Source organism: Otolemur garnettii, unplaced genomic scaffold, assembly GCF_000181295.1.
Source record: "Otolemur garnettii isolate 467f Iridium unplaced genomic scaffold, OtoGar3 scaffold00127, whole genome shotgun sequence".
Classification (NCBI taxonomy): domain Eukaryota; kingdom Metazoa; phylum Chordata; class Mammalia; order Primates; family Galagidae; genus Otolemur; species Otolemur garnettii.
Genome location: NW_003852522.1, coordinates 5,244,183 through 5,263,643, shown reverse-complemented (window position 1 = coordinate 5,263,643; position 19,461 = coordinate 5,244,183). Strand labels below are relative to the sequence as shown.

General features: G+C 52.4%; 3 protein-coding genes across 4 annotated transcripts in view; 2 read left to right on the top strand and 1 right to left on the bottom strand.

Annotated features, from left to right (window-relative positions):
* SLC25A41 (solute carrier family 25 member 41) overlaps positions 1–2,119 on the top strand; it is a 10,445-nt gene extending 8,326 nt beyond the window's left edge. The window contains exons 5-7 of the mRNA XM_003797993.3: positions 330–497; positions 599–746; positions 1,828–2,119. Of these exons, the coding sequence (XP_003798041.1) occupies positions 330–497; positions 599–746; positions 1,828–2,000 (489 nt within the window). The 3' untranslated portion in view covers positions 2,001–2,119. The remainder of the gene's footprint in view (positions 1–329; positions 498–598; positions 747–1,827) is intronic.
* A 1,382-nt stretch (positions 2,120–3,501) lies between these two features.
* KHSRP (KH-type splicing regulatory protein) lies at positions 3,502–15,683 on the top strand. 2 transcript variants are annotated; one of them, XM_023518058.1, is made up of 20 exons: positions 3,502–3,846; positions 5,704–5,800; positions 6,411–6,449; positions 6,783–6,822; positions 7,969–8,018; positions 8,291–8,362; positions 9,121–9,178; positions 9,471–9,645; positions 9,842–9,940; positions 10,284–10,382; positions 10,473–10,575; positions 11,785–11,885; positions 12,007–12,151; positions 12,240–12,400; positions 12,485–12,594; positions 13,044–13,132; positions 13,216–13,416; positions 13,497–13,574; positions 13,656–13,816; positions 14,870–15,683. In XM_023518058.1, the coding sequence occupies exons 1-20, from the start codon at positions 3,595–3,597 to the stop codon at positions 14,876–14,878; spliced, it is 2,139 nt and encodes a 712-aa protein (XP_023373826.1). In that variant the 5' UTR covers positions 3,502–3,594; the 3' UTR covers positions 14,879–15,683. The 2 variants fall into 2 exon arrangements, with proteins under 2 accessions (XP_023373826.1, XP_012665687.1); XM_012810233.2 differs by having other exon boundaries at positions 3,509–3,846; positions 13,656–15,683.
* A 1,018-nt stretch (positions 15,684–16,701) lies between these two features.
* Positions 16,702–19,461, bottom strand: part of LOC111727845 (adenylate kinase isoenzyme 1) — a 19,646-nt gene continuing 16,886 nt past the window's right edge. The window contains exons 3-4 of the mRNA XM_023518002.1: positions 17,310–17,504; positions 16,702–16,770 (exon numbers count right to left, since the gene is read on the bottom strand). Coding sequence (XP_023373770.1) covers positions 16,702–16,770; positions 17,310–17,504 — 264 coding nt within the window. The remainder of the gene's footprint in view (positions 16,771–17,309; positions 17,505–19,461) is intronic.

Sequence of the window (19,461 nt, the reverse complement as noted above, 5' to 3'; positions counted from 1 at the left end):
GTGTTGCCACAGCACTCTACCCAGGGGGATAGCTTGAGGCTCTGTCTCAAAAAAAAAAAAAGAAATTTTTTTTTAATTCTGGCAATTTTCAAAAAATTGGCAGATCTGTACACCCAGGTCCTGAATTCCCACAGAGGAATGTGGTGGGCACTTGGTCACAGCTAACAGATCTCACTTGGTCCTGTCACCTCCCTCATCCTCTTGGTCTCTGTCAAGTTTGTGTACATCTGAACTCAGATTTCAAGACAGCAGTCCAGGGAATGTGATGGATCTGTGTTTGAAAACTAGGTCTAAATCAGACAAGTCACCTCAATCCTCACCCTCCCCAGGTGCTGAAGACAAGGCTGACCCTGCGTCGGACAGGCCAGTACAAGGGGTTGTTGGACTGTGCCAGGCAGATCTTGGAGCAGGAGGGCACCCGTGCACTTTACCGCGGCTACTTGCCCAACATGCTCGGCATTATCCCCTATGCCTGCACTGACCTGGCTGTCTATGAGGTGTGGGTCCCAAGAGGGGTGGCAATTGTGTGTGTGTATGGGGAGGTATAGCTTGAACTTAGGCTTTGAGTGAGCTTTTTCTTGGTCCCCTTCACTTGCAGATGCTCCGGTGCTTCTGGCTCAAGTCAGGCAGGGACATGAAGGACCCCAGTGGCCTGGTCAGTCTGTCATCTGTGACACTGTCCACAACCTGTGGCCAGATGGCCAGTTACCCATTGACTTTGGTGCGCACCAGGATGCAGGCTCAAGGTTAGCCAGCCCCTGGGGGCTACTGCCTCACTCTAGATCTCTGAATCTTTTCATTCCCCCAAACTGAACACGACTCTTCATTGTCAGATCCTGGCCACATTAACTGACCCCTTAGCCCACTAAGACTTATCATACTCCAAAATCTATATTGGCCCTCAAATTAATTGTAAAAAAAATCACAAACTTTCCAAAATGGACCTGTGGGCCCCTATATAGAGTCCAAAGACAAATACTCCCCAAATTATCTCGGAACTTCTCCAAATTAGATCCAGCCCTCAAGTGGCTCCAAAGCCAATATAGTCCCTAAACTCACCAAATTTAACCCTTGGATTCCCCAAAACTCACACCCACTTTCTCCCACTACCCTGGGAATGCCCCAAATCTGAGTCCCCTCAATGGACTCTCATCCCCTAAATCAATCCACAAACCTCCAAACAGGGACTTAGCCCACCACTCTGATCTTGAAAATGTCCCCAGTGGCCAGGCACAGTGGCTCATGGCTGTAATCCTAGCATTCTGGGAGGCTGCAGCAGGAGGATCCCCTGAGCTCAGGAGTTTGAGACTAGCCTGAGCAAGAGCAAGACCCCCATGTCTACTAAACATTGAAAAAACTAGCCAGGCATGGTGGGCACCTGAAGTCCCAGCTACTTGGGAGGCTAAGGCAGATCCTTCAGCCCAAGACTTTGAGGTTGCTACGAGCTATAATGATGCTCTGCACTCTACCCAGTGGGACAAACTAAGACTCAGTCTCACAACAAATAAATAAGAAAGAAAATGTCCCCCAAATACCGGTGGGCACACCCCCCAAATCTCTTCTCTTACTAGATCACAGATGTTCCCTCCCAAATAAGCTCCATTGTTTTCTGCGATGTTCCCTAAAATTAATCTCCAAAACTCCTACCTGACTGATCCCCTCACTCCCCCCAAAACTGACCAATTTCCTCTACAAATCTTCCAAACTCCTTACCAACTGACCACTGGGCCCCTACCCTTTACTTTAGCCCTCACTCCTCTATATTCCAGCCTCCCAGGAGGTGGAGTCATCTCTGGCCAAGTTCTGAGACTGCCTCTGTCCCTGCAGACACCGTGGAGGGTTCGAACCCCACCATGCGAGGAGTCTTTCGGGGGATCCTGGCCCAGCAGGGCTGGCCCGGGCTGTACCGAGGCATGACCCCCACGTTACTGAAGGTGTTGCCAGCAGGTGGCATCAGCTACGTGGTGTATGAAGCCATGAAGAAAACACTGGGCGTGTAGCCTGTGAGCTGGATGACACATCCTGGGCAGGAATGGGACAGAAGGACCCTTTCCCTTCATGGTCCCACAGAGCTCTCCAGCTCAGGCCCTGGAGGCAGTTTTTGGCGGAAAATGCAGGCAGAAGATTCCTGCCCTTCCCTCGACCCCCACTCAGGGTGCAGCGTCGGACTAAAATTTTGGGTTTCAGTCTAGCTCCTTATAGCCTGTCCTGGCTCCACTGCGAAATGGTGAACAACCAGGAATAAAGAGATGGCTTCTGCTGAAGTGCCTGGGATGCCTAGGGCCAGGAGGGGAACTGGGAACCTTAGGTTCTTTCCGCCCTGAGTGGGAATTGGGACCCTGATGATGCCCGGGTCCAGGAAAAAGTTGAAAGGCTTAGGGTGGGAATTTGGGCATAGGGATTCCGGAGCCTTGTGTGATGGGGGTGTGGGTTGGTGCTATTAAGGGCTGGGATCCCTCGGTGCTTGGAAAGGGACTAAAGAATCTTGAGTTCTAGAGAGGAGCTGGTTGCATGAGTCCTGGAGGACAAGTAAAGGCTTTAGATTCCTGGGATTAGAGGGAAGAGAGGAGAGGGTGGGGGGACAGGGGATCCCTTGGTTTCGCGCTCTGCGGCCACCCTACCCCCTGGAAGCATCCCATCTACAAGGCATCGAGCAGGCCACGTGCCGGGACTACGAGCCAGGGTCCTTGGAGCGCTAACCCAGACGTTAGGCCTGAATTTGGGCAGCCGATCGCCACCGCTCATGTCCGCTGCCATTCACCCGGGTTCCTGCTAATCCCCTCTCGCTGTTCCGCGGCAAGCTCCGCCCCACTGCAGCTGCACTTCCACTGGCTCCCACCAGAACCGGGCACCTTTACTTTCTTCATAGCCATTTGTTCGGAGCAGTGTCAGTCACCCTAACACCCGCTCCTGTCGCTCAGCCATTGGTTTAGAAGTCAGGGCCAGAAAGGGATTCTGGTTAACAAGGACAGCAAGCAGGTCCATGGCTAACCTCGTCATACAGCACTCGTCAGGGATTAGTTAGTTGCCAATCTTCACAAGTATCACCTCCTACCTATAGTCATTGGCTTGAGTGCGCGACTATCAATCAGTCCAAGCGCCCTCCCAGCAGATCCAAATGGAGGGGTCTTTCTCTAGGCACTGCCTCTCAGTCCACGTGACTCTTCGGAGACGTCAATCTAGCTCTGAAGCCGCCCGGCGAATCTGGAACTAGCGTGTCATTGGGCCTCCCGCCTTCTTGGGTCGTCTCGATTTGCCCGCCCAGTTTCGGCAGTCCGCAGCCCATTGCCTCCGAGAGTTGTCGGTCACTCAGCACCTTCCGCCCACTGACTCCTACTGCACTCTGATTAGCCAATCGCCTTCAGAGCCCACGATTGGTGTACGGGATGTGACGGCCACCTTCCATTGGCCCAGCCGAACGTCCGTCACACCGGCGGCGGGAGGGGGCGACCATCTCCCCCGCCCTCGTCGTCTTCCCAGCCGCTGGGTTCCCATAGTGCTCCGCGGCCGTGTGGAGCGAGGCCTTGTTCCCGCGTTGAGCCGCCGCCGCCTCCTCAGCTTCAGCCTCCGCTCCAGGCCCGGCCCCGCCGCGCCATGTCGGACTACAGCACTGGAGGACCCCCGCCTGGGCCGCCGCCGCCCGCTGGCGGGGGCGGGGGAGCCGGGGGCGCCGGGGGAGGCCCTCCGCCGGGCCCGCCGGGCACAGGGGACCGGGGTGGCGGCGGCCCCAGCGGCGGCGGCCCCGGCGGCGGGGGTTCGGCTGGGGGGCCCTCGCAGCCGCCCGGCGGAGGTGGCCCAGGAATCCGCAAGGACGCCTTCGCCGATGCTGTGCAGCGGGCCCGCCAGGTGAGGAGGCCGCGGGCCTGAGGGGCGCGCACGGGCGGGGGAGGGGGCGGGGGTCACGTGCGCGCTCGGGGTCGCTGGGGGCAGCCGGGGCCGTGATGGGGTCACGTGGTTGGGAGGCGGGGTGACTGGCCCTCCCGGGGTACCTCGAGTGAACTACCTGCGGCTGGTCCGCTGCAGGGCTTAGGGCCGCATCAGTGGTCACCGAGAATGGCCCCTGGGTGTGCAGGGGGTTCCTGGAGCTCGGGGACTCACTTTGGGACTCCCCCCATTAGGATACGCGAGGACATGTTTTGCCTTTCCCCCGCCCACGATTCGGCAAAGGGTTATGTTGGTCCCCAACCCAATCCGATTTCTGTCCCTTCCCTACGAAGAAGGGACTTTGGGGGATCTGGATAGGGAGTTCCTCCCTCTCGAGTCTGAAAAGTGGGTAGGGGACCTATTTGCAGCTAAAGTGGCTGAGCACTTGGCCGAAATGGGGAAGGTGAGCATAGGGCCATCTCTTGGGTGCTTTGGGTGGCTTCGGTGTGGTCTGTCTTTCTGTAAAAGAGGGGAGGGTCCCACTGTCCTGTTTGAGTCGTGATGACAATAAGGAGGTATCACATGCTGGTGTGACTGACCTCCCCAGTTCCATTTGCTGCCTCCCCAAGGCCTGGAGGGGTAGGGGCCGGTAGAATGGGAGGACTTTGCCGCCCTTTCAGGAAGCAGACCAGCTGAGGGCGAGCTCGGGGCTGTCCCACTGTCTATGGGCTGGGCCTGACTCCTCCTAAGGTAGGAGGTTCCGTTAGGTGAGAGGCTTCTCAGTGTGGTCTCCAGCTTCCTCACCTCTGAGTGAGGTGGTTCCTAAAAAGCATTTGATCTGGTTATCCACCAAACTGTCTGGATGGTGAGGCAGTTTTCACTGCGGGGGCTGGTGCTGTCATTTGGGGTAGGATAAGGCCCCATCTGGGCATCCCAAGAGTTTTGGCTTCATGTAAGCATTTAAAAAAATTGAGAGGAGGAAAGATAGAGCCTTATTTCACCATTTGGGTTTCTGAACCATAGACAGATTTCAGTCTTAAGTTTGGTGAATTGGGGTTTATTTGAAGTTGCACTTCCTGTGTCTAAAATGTAGCATGTGTTTTGAAGCGGTCTTTTGTTTTGGTCAAAAGAGGATTTCAGATGCCTTGACACACCTTCCCTCAAATGTATTCAGTAAATTTATGTAAAGGCTTTGAGAGTGAAGGAGATAAAGGAAAGCTAAACTCTTCAGCATCACAGAAGAACCAGGCTAAAATAATACTTTCTGGTTCTCTGGGTGCTGGGGGCCACCAGCAGGAGGATACGTGTGAAAGCTCTTTGTCCTGGAAATGACCCACGGACCCTGCCTGGCACCCAAGTCTCCTTTGCTTTTACCTTAGAACAGCGGTTCTCAACCTGGGGGGTCGAATGACCCTTTCCCCTTTCATAGGGATCGTCTGACCATCAGAAAACACATACTTCCCATGATCTTAGGAACCAAGACACCGTTCCTCATGTGTGAGGGTCACCACAACATGAGGAACTGTATTAAAGGGTAAAGAACCAAGTCACTGTGGGTTGCAGCCAGATCCCAAACAATGTAGATACAAATCCCAAGCAAAGGGAAAAGGGAAATTTTCATACTTATGGATAATTTGTGAGAATCCTGAGGCCTTAGGTAAGCACTCCTTGTAGGATGTCTTAGCCCACAGGCTTTTCTAAATGGGAGGGTGGGTCTGTTGCCAGGCCAGACAACAAGTCTTGATGGGTTTTTATAACCCAGAGATGTTCTGAGAAGTTGACCTGAGCACTATGGAGTGTTGGTTTGGATGGTAATTCTTCTTACTACTTCATTTCTAGATCGCAGCCAAAATTGGAGGTGATGCTGCTACAACAGTGAATAACAGCACTCCTGATTTTGGTTTTGGGGGCCAAAAGAGACAGTTGGAAGATGGAGGTAACTCCCTCTGCCATTTTCAGCTTGGGAAAGAAGGGCTGGAGGCAAAAAGAGGAGCTTATATTGGGGTGTAGTTCAGAGTTGGATCAGGAGAACCTTAGCAATCTTAGCTTTGTTCATTCTTTTTGTTCAGTCTGCCATCCTGAGGTATCAGGTGGCAGAGAGGAGGGCAGGTTGTGAAAGTTGCAGTTCCCAAGATGATTCCTTTTCTGGGTGGCTGAGGAAACATGGGGCCAGTGATTGAGGTCAGACATAAAGTTTGAGCAGCCCTAAGGCTTGCAGCATTACCCAAAGCAGCCAGTGGTCAACTCCTGAGCAACTCTACTGTCCAGGACCCTGTGCCCTTCAGAGGCAGGTCTTTTCCTAAATTGGAAGGACCTGGGTGCTGCCATCATTGTTCACTTGTTATAAAAGGCTTTTTTACCCTTAAATATTGGTAGGGAGCTGAAGCCTGACTCCTTTCTAGGGTTATTCTTTTCCGGGCTCCTGTCTCCACTCTCATACTTGGGGCGAGGGAAGAGGGGAGTTGTTTGCCCGGGACATGTGGCATCAGGTTTGAGGCAACTGTGGGTGGGTGAGTGCTGGTTCTGACATCCTCTCTCTTTGACAGATCAACCAGAGAGCAAGAAACTGGCTTCCCAGGGAGACTGTAAGTCCATTGGGTGAAGCAGCCAGAGGGTGGCTTTGAGTCTTAAGAAGTTTTTAGGAGTTGGGACCAGAAGCACAGAGAGACAGCAGCTCTTCTTTATAGAAGCTCCTAGTGTTAACAGTCTGGGGCCCTTATGTTTTAGGGATCCCAGTCCTTAAATTTGGATCAGACTACTCTGTGTATGTGCTTTTGTGGGTAAGGATCCATAGTGCTCATCAGGCACTTAAGCAGGCTCAGGACCACTGTGACAAGTGCCAGTTGCCCTGGGCAGGCAGTGTTAGGGTGCCCAGAAAGGAGCTAAGCCAATCTTTCCTTTGCGTTTTTTCTTTGCAGCGATAAGTTCTCAGCTTGGACCCATCCATCCTCCTCCGAGGTAAGTTGTAGTTTGGGGCATACATTGATTTCTTGTCTGTTGTGAGTCTCTGGCCTTTCTTAGTGGCTTGGATATGTATGGTTCTGTCTGAGGCCGCACCATTGAGGTTTTTATGTCTTGTCACTAGCTGACCAGGGAGGGTGCAGATGGCAGAAAGGCAGAGACTGTGTCCACTGTACAGACCGGTAGGGGGGCGGCACAAAGTGCCATCTTGGCACTTCCTCCACTAGATTCTCAGAAGCACTGACATTTGTCCTAGAAGAGGCTAGGAAGGGCCTTCTTTTTCTCATGTCCTATGCACATGCTGTCTCACTGAGTGTTGGGTAGAGTTTAGGGGTCTTTGCCACCTTTGTGCCACCACAGATAGACTGAGATGAATCTGGTATAGGTTTGTTTTTGTTTTGGGACAGTCTCAAGCTGTTGCCCTGGGTAGAGTGCTATGGCGTCACAGCTCACAGTAACCTCAAACTCTTGGGCTTAAGTGATTCTGTTGGCCTCAGCCTCCCAAATAGCTGGGACTACAAGCACCCGCCACAGCGCCTGTTGTTTTTTGTTTTTTTTTTTTTTAAATTGCAGTTGTCATTTTTAGCTGCCCCTGCCTGGGTTTGAACCCACCAGCCTTGGTGTGTGTGGCCAGCGCCCTACCCATAGAGCTATGGGCGCTGCCCATGCATAGGTCACCTTTGAATGGGCACACTTTTCTTTTTTCTTTTTAATGGGCTAGTAGTTTTGCAAAATACAGCAAGAACGATTTAGTAGGAAAATAAAATGAAAAGGATACACAGCAAACTATTTTTATTGTGAGAATCAACAGACTGTAAAATGTTAGCTTGTTGTAAAAGCATTCAAGTCCTTATTCTTACCCTGAGTCAGTGGGACATCCCCAGGCTATGGGCCACACTGCCCAGGCCATGCCTCTTAGGAAACTGAGGCCTTGAGAAGTTTTGTGACCTGTGATCAGACTCTGCTCAGGCCTATGGGGTCTTGGTCTCTGTGTGGTAAGAAAGAAGGTCTGCAAGTGTGCAGGCCCGACAGGAGTAGAGGCCCTGGCTTCCAGTAGCCAAGGTCTATTCTCTAGGAGAGGCTATAGATGTCCACCTTCCTCTTTTCCCACCTGAAACTGACTTTCAGTGTCTCTCTTTGTAGGACTTCAATGACAGAAGAGTACAGGGTCCCAGATGGCATGGTGGGCCTAAGTGAGTGTGGGTTTACCTTGGATGGGGAAGCCCATTACCACTCCCTTTTCAGGGACCATGTCTGTGAGCACCTCCCAGCCCAGAAGCCTTGGTCTGAGAGGGAGTCCTGCTCTCATTTGTCCTTCTGTTATCCTGTCTAGGCAGGTTGGACAGGGGAATTCTTAGGACGGCTTCTGCCCTCCTTATTGTCAGAGGGGCTGGGGACCCCTGTCACACAGTGTCTTCTCAGCTCAATCAGTGTTTGTTTTTCTCCCTTTTTCCCCTACACCTAGTCATTGGCAGAGGAGGTGAACAAATTAACAAAATCCAACAGGATTCTGGCTGCAAAGTACAGATTTCTCCAGGTAGGAGAGAACTGATTCCTGCCAGAATGACAGCTGGATTTGGGTTGGGCTCCTTGCACTTTTTGTTAATACCTTAATTTCTTCTTTAATTACTTAACTTCTGTTGGGACTGTGTGGCTGCAAAGTAGACTGGTGTTTATCCGTGCTTGCTTTGTGCCAGGCTCAATGTAGGATCAGCCCCCCAAGGTGTAGATGTGGGGACGGACTGAGGTGGAAGTGTGGAATTAAGCACAGGGTGTCTCGCTTAGCCACCGTGCTCTGGATGGTTACAGTAGATTGCCACGTAACTGGAATAACTCGCAAGCAGGAACACATGAGGCAGGAGTGGGGGCTAGCTTTGAGGTTGGTCCTGGTTTTAAGTCTCAGTTCTGTCTACATATCTCATCTCAGACGAGTTATTTATCTCTTTGAATGTCATAGTCCTAAGCTGCAAGCTCTGGGAGTGTGGGTTAAGTGAGGGTGGGTTTCTGGGATCTGCTCTCATGTATGTGAGGGGTATGGTCTGTGGAAGAGGCTTGTGTGATTGTCTGTGGGAGTGAGGGTGGCCTATGTCTGGCCCTTCTGGAACCTTCCTCTCCTTCCACCTGATTTTTTTCCCTAAAAGTTCTTCCTGCCTAACTGGACTTTTAGTTTCCTGACCTTGGGGCAGTAAATTGATTTGTCAAGCTGCTGAGTGGCAGCAGAAGTGTCCATGGGTGGTTCTAGATGTTCTTTGGCAGGCCAGGGAGGGCATTGACCCTATCTCCTCTTCTCTGCAGACAGCGGTGGCTTACCCGAGCGCAGTGTGTCCTTGACGGGAGCCCCAGAATCGGTCCAGTAAGTCCTGGCCTGGCCCTCTGACTTTAATGAGGGGAATAGGAAGGAATTCTCTTGATCTCTTTGGAAGTGGGGGGGGGTTAACTCATGACACATCTTCCACTCCTGCCCTCCCCAGAGAACTGTAGTGACAGGTTGATTCCCTAGAATCTTTAGATCTCCCCACCCAGGCCATAGTGCTTGGCATCTTCTGTCAGATATACATATTGGGGTCACCTTCCCTTGGACCTGGGTGGGGCACTAGACCAGTGTTCTTTCTCAAATGGAGGTACTCCATTCTTCCCCTTTCCAGGAAAGCGAAGATGATGCTGGATGACATTGTGTCTCGGGGTCGTGGGGGGCCCCCAGGACAGTTCCATGACAATGCCAACGGGGGCCAGAATGGCACTGTGCAGGAGATCATGATCCCCGCGGGGAAGGCTGGCCTGGTCATTGGCAAGGGCGGGGAGACCATCAAGCAGCTGCAGGTGAGGGACGGCATCCTGGACAGGAGGCCCCCTGGTCCCAGCAGAGTATTTCTTCCTGTGTCTGCAGCCCAACTCACTCCCTGCTGGCATCTGTGCCAGATGTTTTTATCCTTTTGCATCATGCCTAACCCCTGCCTTCTTAGCCCCCAAAATTTCTGTGAAAGCCTAGAACTAACTGTTGACATTGTTTGTAAAGGAACGAGCTGGTGTGAAGATGATTTTAATTCAGGATGGTTCCCAGAACACGAATGTGGACAAGCCTCTTCGGATCATTGGAGACCCTTACAAAGTGCAGGTGGGTGCACTGAGAGGGCAGGGGATTTGGAGAGGCCAGCGGATGGGTAGGACCAGTGACTCAGGGTGTGCACTCCCACAGATTTGTGCAAACAGGCGTAGTGTGGAAAAGTTTTCAAGATTACTGGCTTTTAGGCAGGTCTGACTTTCTGTTTTATGTGGAAAACAGAGCTGTTGGTAATGCCTGCCTATTAGGCAAATGACGAGCTTAACAGGGTGCTGTGTTGGGCCCAGCAGAGGTCTGTGGTCCTTTGCTAAGGCCTATGTCCTCTTCAGGGGATCCCGGAAGGGTACTATGGGGCACCAGAGCTTGCTCACAGGGACTGTGCCCTATGTGTTTGTAGCAAGCTTGCGAGATGGTGATGGACATCCTCCGGGAACGTGACCAAGGCGGCTTTGGAGACCGGAACGAGTATGGATCTCGGATTGGCGGAGGCATTGATGTGAGTGGGGTGGGGTGGGGTGGGGGTCTCCTCGAGGACAGTGGGGCAGCAGAGCTGCAGGGCAGAAACACCAGCTTTGTCTCTCCTCAGGTGCCAGTGCCTAGGCATTCTGTTGGAGTGGTCATCGGCCGGAGTGGAGAAATGATCAAGAAGATCCAGAATGACGCTGGTGTGCGGATACAGTTTAAACAAGGTTAGGGCCTGGCGCAGGAGAGGTTGGGGCATTGTGGGTGTGTTGGCCAGCTCTGTCTCTCAGGGTCAGTTGACAGGTCCCCTGCCACCAGCTGCCCTCTCCTGGGAGGAAAGCTCTGAGCAGCTTGGCACCATGGTCAATCTATTTACTCTCTTTGGAATGTTTCCTTACTCCCAGTCTAGCTGTGGAGCATGCCCTGTCTCTTCCCTCTTGAAACAGCCACATGAGAATTGCTAATGTGTGGTCTTTCCAAGTCCAAATGGAAGGAATATATTTCCCTTTTCACATTAAATCCGCCCTTTTTCTCTCCCCCATCAAAAAGCCCACCTGATCAGGCAGCTTGAGCCATGTGTAAGCAGGATCAGGTAGTTCTGCCTCAGCTCTGGCCAGTGCTGTGCAAAGACTGAACAGCCTATGGGAAGAGCAGGGGCCCTCTGTTGCTTTTTAGACATGTGTTGTTACTTTTTTTTTTTTTTGTAGTGACAAAGTCTCACTTTATCACCCTCAGTAGAGTGCTGTGATGTCACAGCTCACAGCAATCTCCAACTCCTGGGCTTAGGCGATTCTCTTGCCTTAGCTTCCCAAGTAGCTGGCACTACAGGCGCCTGCCATAACAGCCAGCTACTTTTTGTTGCACTTTGGCCGGGGCTGGGTTTGAACCCACCCTACTCACTGAGCCCAGGCCCTGCCTACTTTTTTTTTTTTTTTTGAGAGACAGATTTTACTTTGTCGCCCCCAGCAGAGTGCTGTGGTGTTATAGCTCACAGCAACCTCAAAATGTTGGCTCAAGCGATTCTCTTGCCTCAGCCTCCCAAGTAGCTGGGACTACAGGTACTAGCCACAATGCCCAGCTATTGTTTAGAGATAGGGTCTCACTGTAGCTCAGGCAATCTACCTGCCTCGTCCTCCGAGACTGCTAAAGACTATAGGCGTGAGCCACCACACCTGCCCAAGTTGTTACTTCTGTGAAACTCACTAGTTAGATCAGGGGTGCCAAATGCTGGAAGAAGCCTCAAGTGACCTCCTAGCTTGGCTGCCCGTTCCCAGGTCCTAAGGAAGTGGGGTCCAGGAGCCACACACTGAGTCTGGAATGCGACATTACACGGTGTGGCACGGCAAGAGTCTGCTCTGAAGGGGCGCTGTGGCAGGGGGTTGGAGGTTGACTTTTCTTTTAAATCAGTCTCTCTGCTCTCTTGGTGCTGGCTTCAGATGATGGGACAGGTCCTGAGAAGATAGCCCACATAATGGGGCCACCAGACAGGTGTGAGCATGCTGCCCGGATCATCAACGACCTCCTTCAGAGTCTCAGGGTAGGGCCTGGAGCATGCTGGGAGGCAGGAAAGTGCTGGGAGGAGACTAGCCCAGTCCACCCAGAGACACTCTAGAGTCAGCTGGCTCCTCATGTTCACTCTCCTCCTTCCTATCTAACAGAGTGGTCCCCCAGGCCCTCCAGGAGGTCCGGGCATGCCCCCAGGGGGCCGGGGCCGAGGAAGAGGCCAAGGCAACTGGGGTCCCCCTGGTGGGGAGATGACTTTCTCTATCCCCACTCACAAATGTGGGCTGGTCATTGGCCGAGGTGAGTGTGGCCCCTCTGTACCCTGTGCCCCCCAACCCACTAGGTGCCCTCCCCCCACTCTCTCTTCATAGTCTGTGGCTCACTGCAGGTGGCGAGAATGTGAAAGCCATAAACCAGCAGACAGGCGCCTTCGTAGAGATCTCTAGGCAGCTGCCACCCAATGGGGACCCCAACTTCAAATTGTTCATCATCCGGGGCTCACCCCAGCAGATTGACCACGCCAAGCAGCTTATTGAAGAGAAAATTGAGGTGGGCTCTAGGAGGGTATCAGGTGCTTGGGTTACACACCCTGTTTCCTTGTTGCTCACCGTGTTTGCTTTTCCTTCCCTCCAGGGTCCTCTTTGTCCAGTGGGACCAGGTCCTGGGGGACCAGGCCCTGCGGGCCCAATGGGGCCCTTCAATCCCGGGCCCTTCAACCAGGGGCCACCAGGGGCCCCTCCCCAGTGAGTATTTTTCTCAGCTCTCTGGGCCTTGGGGTATAGGGGTTTCCCTGCTAGCCACAGGGCTTATAGAGCACATTTCTAGTTACACTCCTAAGAGAAGCCCAGCTCTTCTTCCAAAGCCCTACTTTTGGGGGCCTAGTCCAGCCTATTTTTATAGATATTATTGAAATAGGTGATTGTTCTTGGTCATGGTGTTAGTTTTCCCTGTAAGTCACAGACAGCATTCTGTGCATAGTGAATTTGGGGATTCTCATCTTAACATCCTTGAGAAGCAACACCATTTCCGTCTTTTGCTTTGCTGTGATGTGTATGGCATGTCTTCTCTGGGCACGCTGTTGGGCTGAGTGGTCTGGGCTTGTAGCCTGCACCCATCCCTACCCCTTGGCTGGGCAGCTATGGCCACTTGAGCACCTCTGCTCACATGTTCCCTTTCTCCTCTGATTCTGTAGTGCCGGGGGGCCCCCTCCTCACCAGTACCCACCCCAGGGATGGGGCAACACCTACCCCCAGTGGCAACCGCCTGCGCCTCATGACCCAAGTAAGTGGTAGGGGCCCTCAGGTAAGAGTGGGGCTTGGTTCCTGCTCCCACCCCCTTAGCCTGGACTCATGTTCCTCCTGCAGGCAAAGCAGCTGCTGCAGCCGCAGACCCCAATGCTGCTTGGGCCGCCTACTACTCACACTACTACCAGCAGCCCCCAGGCCCCGTGCCGGGCCCAGCGCCAGCCCCCGCAGCCCCACCTGCTCAGGGTGAGCCCCCTCAGCCCCCGCCCACCGGCCAGTCAGACTACACTAAGGCCTGGGAAGAGTACTACAAAAAGATCGGTGAGTTTGCATTGTGGCTGGAGGGGGGTTCAGTTCTGCCTGAGAGGGGTGCTTTCTGAGCTTTCTGGGTGCCCCAATAGGCCAGCAGCCCCAGCAGCCTGGAGCGCCCCCACAGCAGGACTACACAAAGGCCTGGGAGGAGTACTACAAGAAACAGGGTGAGCAGCTACTCATGCTAGGGGGCTGGGGGACAAGCAGCACTCACCCACAACCCCTTACATGCCCCCGTCTACCCATAGCACAAGTGGCCACCAGTGGGGGTCCTGGAGCACCCCCAGGCTCCCAGCCAGACTACAGTGCTGCCTGGGCTGAGTATTACAGACAGCAGGCCGCTTACTACGGACAGACGCCAGGTCCCGGCGGCCCCCAGCCACCTCCCACACAGCAGGGACAGCAGCAGGCAAGTGGGAATTGCCACCCTCCTCCTCCTCCTTTTTCCTTCCAACCCCCGGCCACAGTCCATCCTGCCTTAGTGGGTAGTGCCGGAAATCCCTTCCCCTGCGGGGTGTGCCCTTGATGCCTGCAGCGGGGGCCATGTGGCCAGAGGTCTCCAGGAGCCCCCACGCACCGCCAGGGAGCGTACGCTGGGTCCAGAGGTTAAATGAAGAAGCCTCCCTCCGCCAGCTGCTTGTTCCTGTGTACCACTGTCATGATGCTGGGGGAGAGCGCGAGACACAGGCGGAACTTTGGAACTGCTGGGTAGTCCTGGGGTGGGGGCAGGCAGACAGCTCAGACGGGGGTCCATCCCGGCTGCCGGTTCACCTGCAATCTGGCCACTTGGGAAGAAAACGTCTTATTTTTTTCCCTTCTCTGCATCACTTCTTTGGTTTTTGTTCTTTTTATTCTTTCTTTTGTTTAAACCCACCATCTTTTTTCTCAAAAAGAAGTGTCCAAGTGACTGTTGCAGGCGGCCAGGCTCTAGCAGGGACAAGGGGCTGGCCCAGGGGGCCCTGCCCTGCTGGGCTCGGCCTCTACTCGCGCTCGCCTCGTGTCCCGGTCTTGTCTGTGAAGTGGGCATGAAGATCGTTGCCACCTTCCAACCTACCTCACAGGGGTGTTGTGGGGACACCATGATCTCTGAAATTGTTCATGTTGTGATGCGCCGGGAGCCGCCCGCCTTCCTGAAGACAGAGGGCACCCCCTTCCCTCCAACCCTGAGCGTGCTTCTCTATCTCCCCTCTCTGCCTCTATCCCTCTGCATCCCTGCTTCTCTCCTTTGCTGTTCTGTCCTTCCTCCTCCATCAAGGAGCAGAGTGCAACTGCAGCCAAGTCCCCTGAGCACTTGATTAGACAGTTAACAAGCAGCATCCTTCCAGCTTGAGCCAGCTGAAGTTTGGGAGGGGCTTCTGGCCCCTGTGCTCGTGGGTGTTCCAGCCCCTCCTTTTCCACCACCCCCTAGTTTCCTACCCTCCCCTCCTGTAGTGACCAATTCCTATCTCTTCCCTCTCCGCAGGCTCAATGAATCGAATGAATGTGAACTTCTTCATCTGTGAAAAATCTTTATTTTTTTTTCCATTTTGTTCTGTTTGGGGGCTTTTTTTTTCTGGTTTTTGTTTGTTTGGCGAGAGAGCGATGGCTGCTATGGGGGGGTACCAGGGGAGCCCTCCAGCGAGCAGCTCGCAGGGAGTGGCAGGGGCGTGCCCGGCTCTCACTCTCTCGCTCATTCTGTGTGTGTCTCACATGCTTTTTCTTTCAAAATTGAGATCCTTCATGTTGAGCCAGCCATAGAAGATAGCGAGAACTAAATCTCTGCCAAAAAAAAAAATTTAAAGTTAAAAATACAAAGAGCAAAACAACTTATAAAATTATATATATATATATAAATAAAAATCTATACTCCCCACCCCCAGCCTTCTCAAAACTGCCTCTTTGAGGATAAAGCAATTCATTTTCTCTCTACCACCCTTGGCCCTCTTCTTGTTTTTAAAATAAACTTTTAAAAAGTAAAACAAAGTCACTCTTGCTATTTCTTTTTCTTAGTTAGAGTTGGAACATTCCTTGGACCAGGTGTTGGTATTTCAGGACCCCTCTTCCCCCAGCAGCCAAGCCCCTCTCTTTTTTTCCTCCTCCTCCTCTCACCCTGGCTCAGCTCCCTGCACCCTGCCCGTCCCCCCTCCCAGGACTGGTCTGATCTGTTGTCTTTTCATCTGTTCAAGAGGAGATTGAAATTGAAAACAAAATGAGAACAAAACAAAAAAAAATTGTATGGCAGTTTTTACTTTTTATCGCTCGTTTTTAACTTCACAAATAAATGATAACAAAATCTCCCCATGTCTGCTGGGTGCTGTCTGTCTCCCTGTCTCTTCCCCCACTCTCCTTATTTCCCTATAGTTTTGAAGCAAATGTTTGTTGTTTATAGATGTTGTTAAAGAAAAAATATTCTGATAATGGTGATTGGAGATTATGAGCTTTGTGTTTTGTTTTTTTTTTAAGAAAACAAATATAAGAGAAAATAGTTTTCTGCAGGTGCATTGTGCTTTCTTAATTCTTCCCCTCCCCACCCCCTTTTTGGTTTAAATAAAGTGCATTTTGTTTAAAGAAAAAAAAATGCATGCCGGCCACAATTGTGTTTGCTAGAACAAGGCTTAGCCAGTGAGAATGAGATGTAGTTCCCACCTCCATGTGGTGAGCAAGGCACCCAGAAGGGCCGCCAGGGATGGGGTTCCCATGGACACAGGCACCAGGCTGACACAGAGTATGGTGTGCCTCACAGGAGGCCGCCTGGGTCTGACCTGTTAGGTTCAGATCCCTGAGGTGGAAACGTGCCCTGTGCCAGTGCTTGGTGGCAGGAGGGGCCACCCGAGCTCTGTCCAGGGACAGATGTCCTGAAGCACACTGCACATACAGGTCAGAGTTCAGTACCATTTAAAAACTGGGCGCCTGTGGTTCAAAGGAGTAGGGCGCCAGCCCCACGTGCCAGAGATGGCGGGTTCAAACCCAGCCCTGGCCAAAAACTGCAAAAAAAAAAAAAAAAACCTAGGTCTCCATCCAAATCCCACAGGTTGACAGGAGCCAGTAACAACTGCCGCCTTTAGGTGGGGCTGTCTCAGCCCCTGGGTCCTCAGCCAGGTGTGTCAGGCACCCACCCAGGGGGGCATGTTTGTTGGTGGCCCCTGATCAACCCACCTAGTAAAGGAATGGACCCAGGAAGAGAAGCTGTTGCTGAGGCCATGGGGGTGCATTGTCCCACTCACCAGAAGTCTCACCTGCAGGCCTCATGCCCTTCCTGAGACCCTTACAGGTTATGGGGTAAGGGGCACAGCTGGGCCCCCAGCCCCTCTGGTCTCACTGCAGACTTTCAATGACAGAGCAGCACTTGGCAAAAATGTTCTCTGGTGCTGCTTCTGCCAGGATCTAGGGAAAGGGGGAACCCAGTTCAGGCTTGCGACCCAAGCAGAGCAGTCCTGTGTCACCTGTAGGAGGGAGGGATGTGCTGGGAAGTGCCTTCCAGCTCCCCCATCCCCTGCCCATGGGAGCCAAGGTTAGGTCCAAGGGCATCGCTGTCCTTCACTTGAGCCTCAGCTGAAGTAGGAGAAGGCGCATCTCAGGAGATTACCTTTAGACAGAGATTAGGACATCGCCAACGTCTTTTTATTTTCCTAACTGAAAGATACAGAAACTGAGTGGGTCCCCTTAATATTAAGGTATGGCTGTGTCCACCCTTGGGCATACAGGTGGATGGATTTGAGTGGCACTGGGGTTGACCATTCACCATGACCTTGTGTTCTTTGGCTAGGTTCTAAAAGACCTATAATTTGGCAATTGTGTTTAGACCTTAAATTTAATCACAGCCCCTTGGGCCACAGTGCCCAGAATGAACCCAGGGAAAGCGAAGGCCGCCCCATGACCCTATTCCCTAGGAGAGCAGTGAGCAGCAGGTGGGGAGCACCTACATTTCGCAGCAGGTTTTTCTGCTGGTAGAAGGTCAGGACAGGCTCACACAAGGTGTAGTGAGTCTCCAGGCGCCGCTGGATGGCAGACTCCGAGTCGTCCGCTCTGTGCTCTACCTTGCCCCTGCCCAGCAGTCGGCGTACCATTGTCTCCATGGAGCAGTCGAACACAATGACAGCGTTGGGGGCCCGGCCTACCTAGGAGCCGGCCATGAGGACTGGTGAGGTTGGGGCTGGACGCACTGGCCCCCACACCCCAGCTCTCTAGAGACGAGCAGTCTAGTGTCACACAGGCAGGTAAAAAATAGGCCTCCTGGCTATTTTATTTTATGACAGAGTCTCACTATGTCACCCCGGGTAGAGTGCTGGTTAGGGTTAGGGTTAGAGTCTCACTATGTCACCCTGGGTAGAGTGCTGGTTAGGGTTAGCTCACAGCAACCTCAAACTCTTGGGCTTAAGGAATTCCTTGCCTCAGCCTTCCAAGTAGCTGGCACAGTGCCCGCCACAACGCCTGGCTATTGTTTGCTTGTGGTTGTTATTGTTTGGCAGGCCTGGACTGGATTTGAACCTTCCAGCTTTGGTGTATGTGGCTGGCACCCAAGCCACTGAGCTACATACAGGTGCTGAGCCCGTATTTTATTTAGTTTGAGTTTCACATATTTATCTTCTGGAGAGGTATCATGGGATCTTCGCAGCCAAATCTCACACACACACACATACATACATACATACACAGGGAGTAAAGAGTCTCCTTACTGTCCCCAGTCACCCAGCTTCACCCTGCCCTGTAGGCACCCTGGTCATCTTCTCCTGTGTCTCCTGGAGCTCTGCTAGGCATCTGGGGTTCAAGCAAAGACAGTTCTGATATTCATTTCCACCCTTTTTATATGAATAGTAAAGACATTGAATTGCCTGCAACTTCATTCACTTAGCAGAGCGTGAGATGGTTCCACATTGGCAAGTAAGGCATTTGCTGATTCTTTTTTGCTTGAGACAGGGTCTCACTCTCTCTCTCACTCAGGCTGGAGTGCAGTGTCATCATAGTTCACTGCAGCCTCCAACTCCTGGGGTTAAGCCATATTCCAACCTCAGCCTCCAAAGTAGCTGGGACTCAACAGGTCTTTCTGTTTCTTGTAGAGATGGAGTCTTGTGGGGTGGCACCTGTGGCTTAAAGGAGTAGAGCGCCAGCCCCATATGCCAGAGGTGGCGGGTTCAAACCCAGCCCCAGCCAAAAAAAAGAGAGAGAGATGGAGTCTTGTTATGTTGCTCAGGCTGGTCTTGTCCAATTCTTTTTAACCACTATATAGCATTCTGTCATAGGGATATACCATAATTTATTTATTTATTTAGAGACAGAGTCTCATTTTATCACCCTCGGTAGAGCGCTGTGACATCACAGCTCACAGCAACCTCCAGCTCCTGGGCTTAGGCTATTCTCTTGCCTCAGCCTCCCCAGTAGCTGGGACTACAGGCGCCCGCTACAACAACAACAAAAAAAAAATAGCTGAGCATTGTGGCAGGTGGCTATTTTTTTGATGCAGTTTGGCCGGGGCTGGGTTCCAACATGCCACACCCTCAGTATATGATATGGGGCCAGTGCCCTACACACTGAGCCACAGGCGCCACCCATATACCGTATTTTATTTATTTATTTATTTATTTGAGACAGAGTCTCACTATCTCACCCTAGGTAGAATACTGTAGTGTCACAGCTCACAGTAAACCTCAAACTCTTTGGCTTAAGCAATTCTCTTGCCTCAGCCTCCTAAGTAGCTGGGACTACAGGCACCTGCCACAATGCTCAACTATTTTTGTTGTTGTTGTAGTTGTCGTTGTTTGGCAGGCCAGGGCTGAATTCCAACCTGTCAGCCCCAGTGTATGTGTCCAGCACCCTAACTACTGAGGTACACGTGCCAAGCCACTGTATTTTATTTAACTGCTTCCTCGTGGATGGATATTTAAGTTGAGGTATTTCTTTTGAGATGGAGTTAAGCGCTTCTGACTTGGCTTCCTACAGGCCAGACCCTTTGTTTTTTGTTTTTTGTTTTTTTGAGACAGAGCCTCAACCTGTCCCCCTGGGTAGAGTGCTGTGGCATCACAGCTCACAGCAACCTCCAACTCCTGGGCTCAAGCGAGTCTCCTGCCTCTGCCTCCC

Excerpts from the sequence above, each read along its gene's own strand:
- KHSRP (XM_012810233.2), top strand. The coding sequence starts at position 3,595 with ATGTCGGACTACAGCACTGGAGGACCCCCGCCTGGGCCGCCGCCGCCC. Across the intron at positions 3,847-5,703 it reads CTGTGCAGCGGGCCCGCCAG|ATCGCAGCCAAAATTGGAGG; the intron begins GTGAGGAGGCCG and ends CTTCATTTCTAG. Across the intron at positions 8,363-9,120 it reads CAAAGTACAGATTTCTCCAG|ACAGCGGTGGCTTACCCGAG; the intron begins GTAGGAGAGAAC and ends TCTTCTCTGCAG.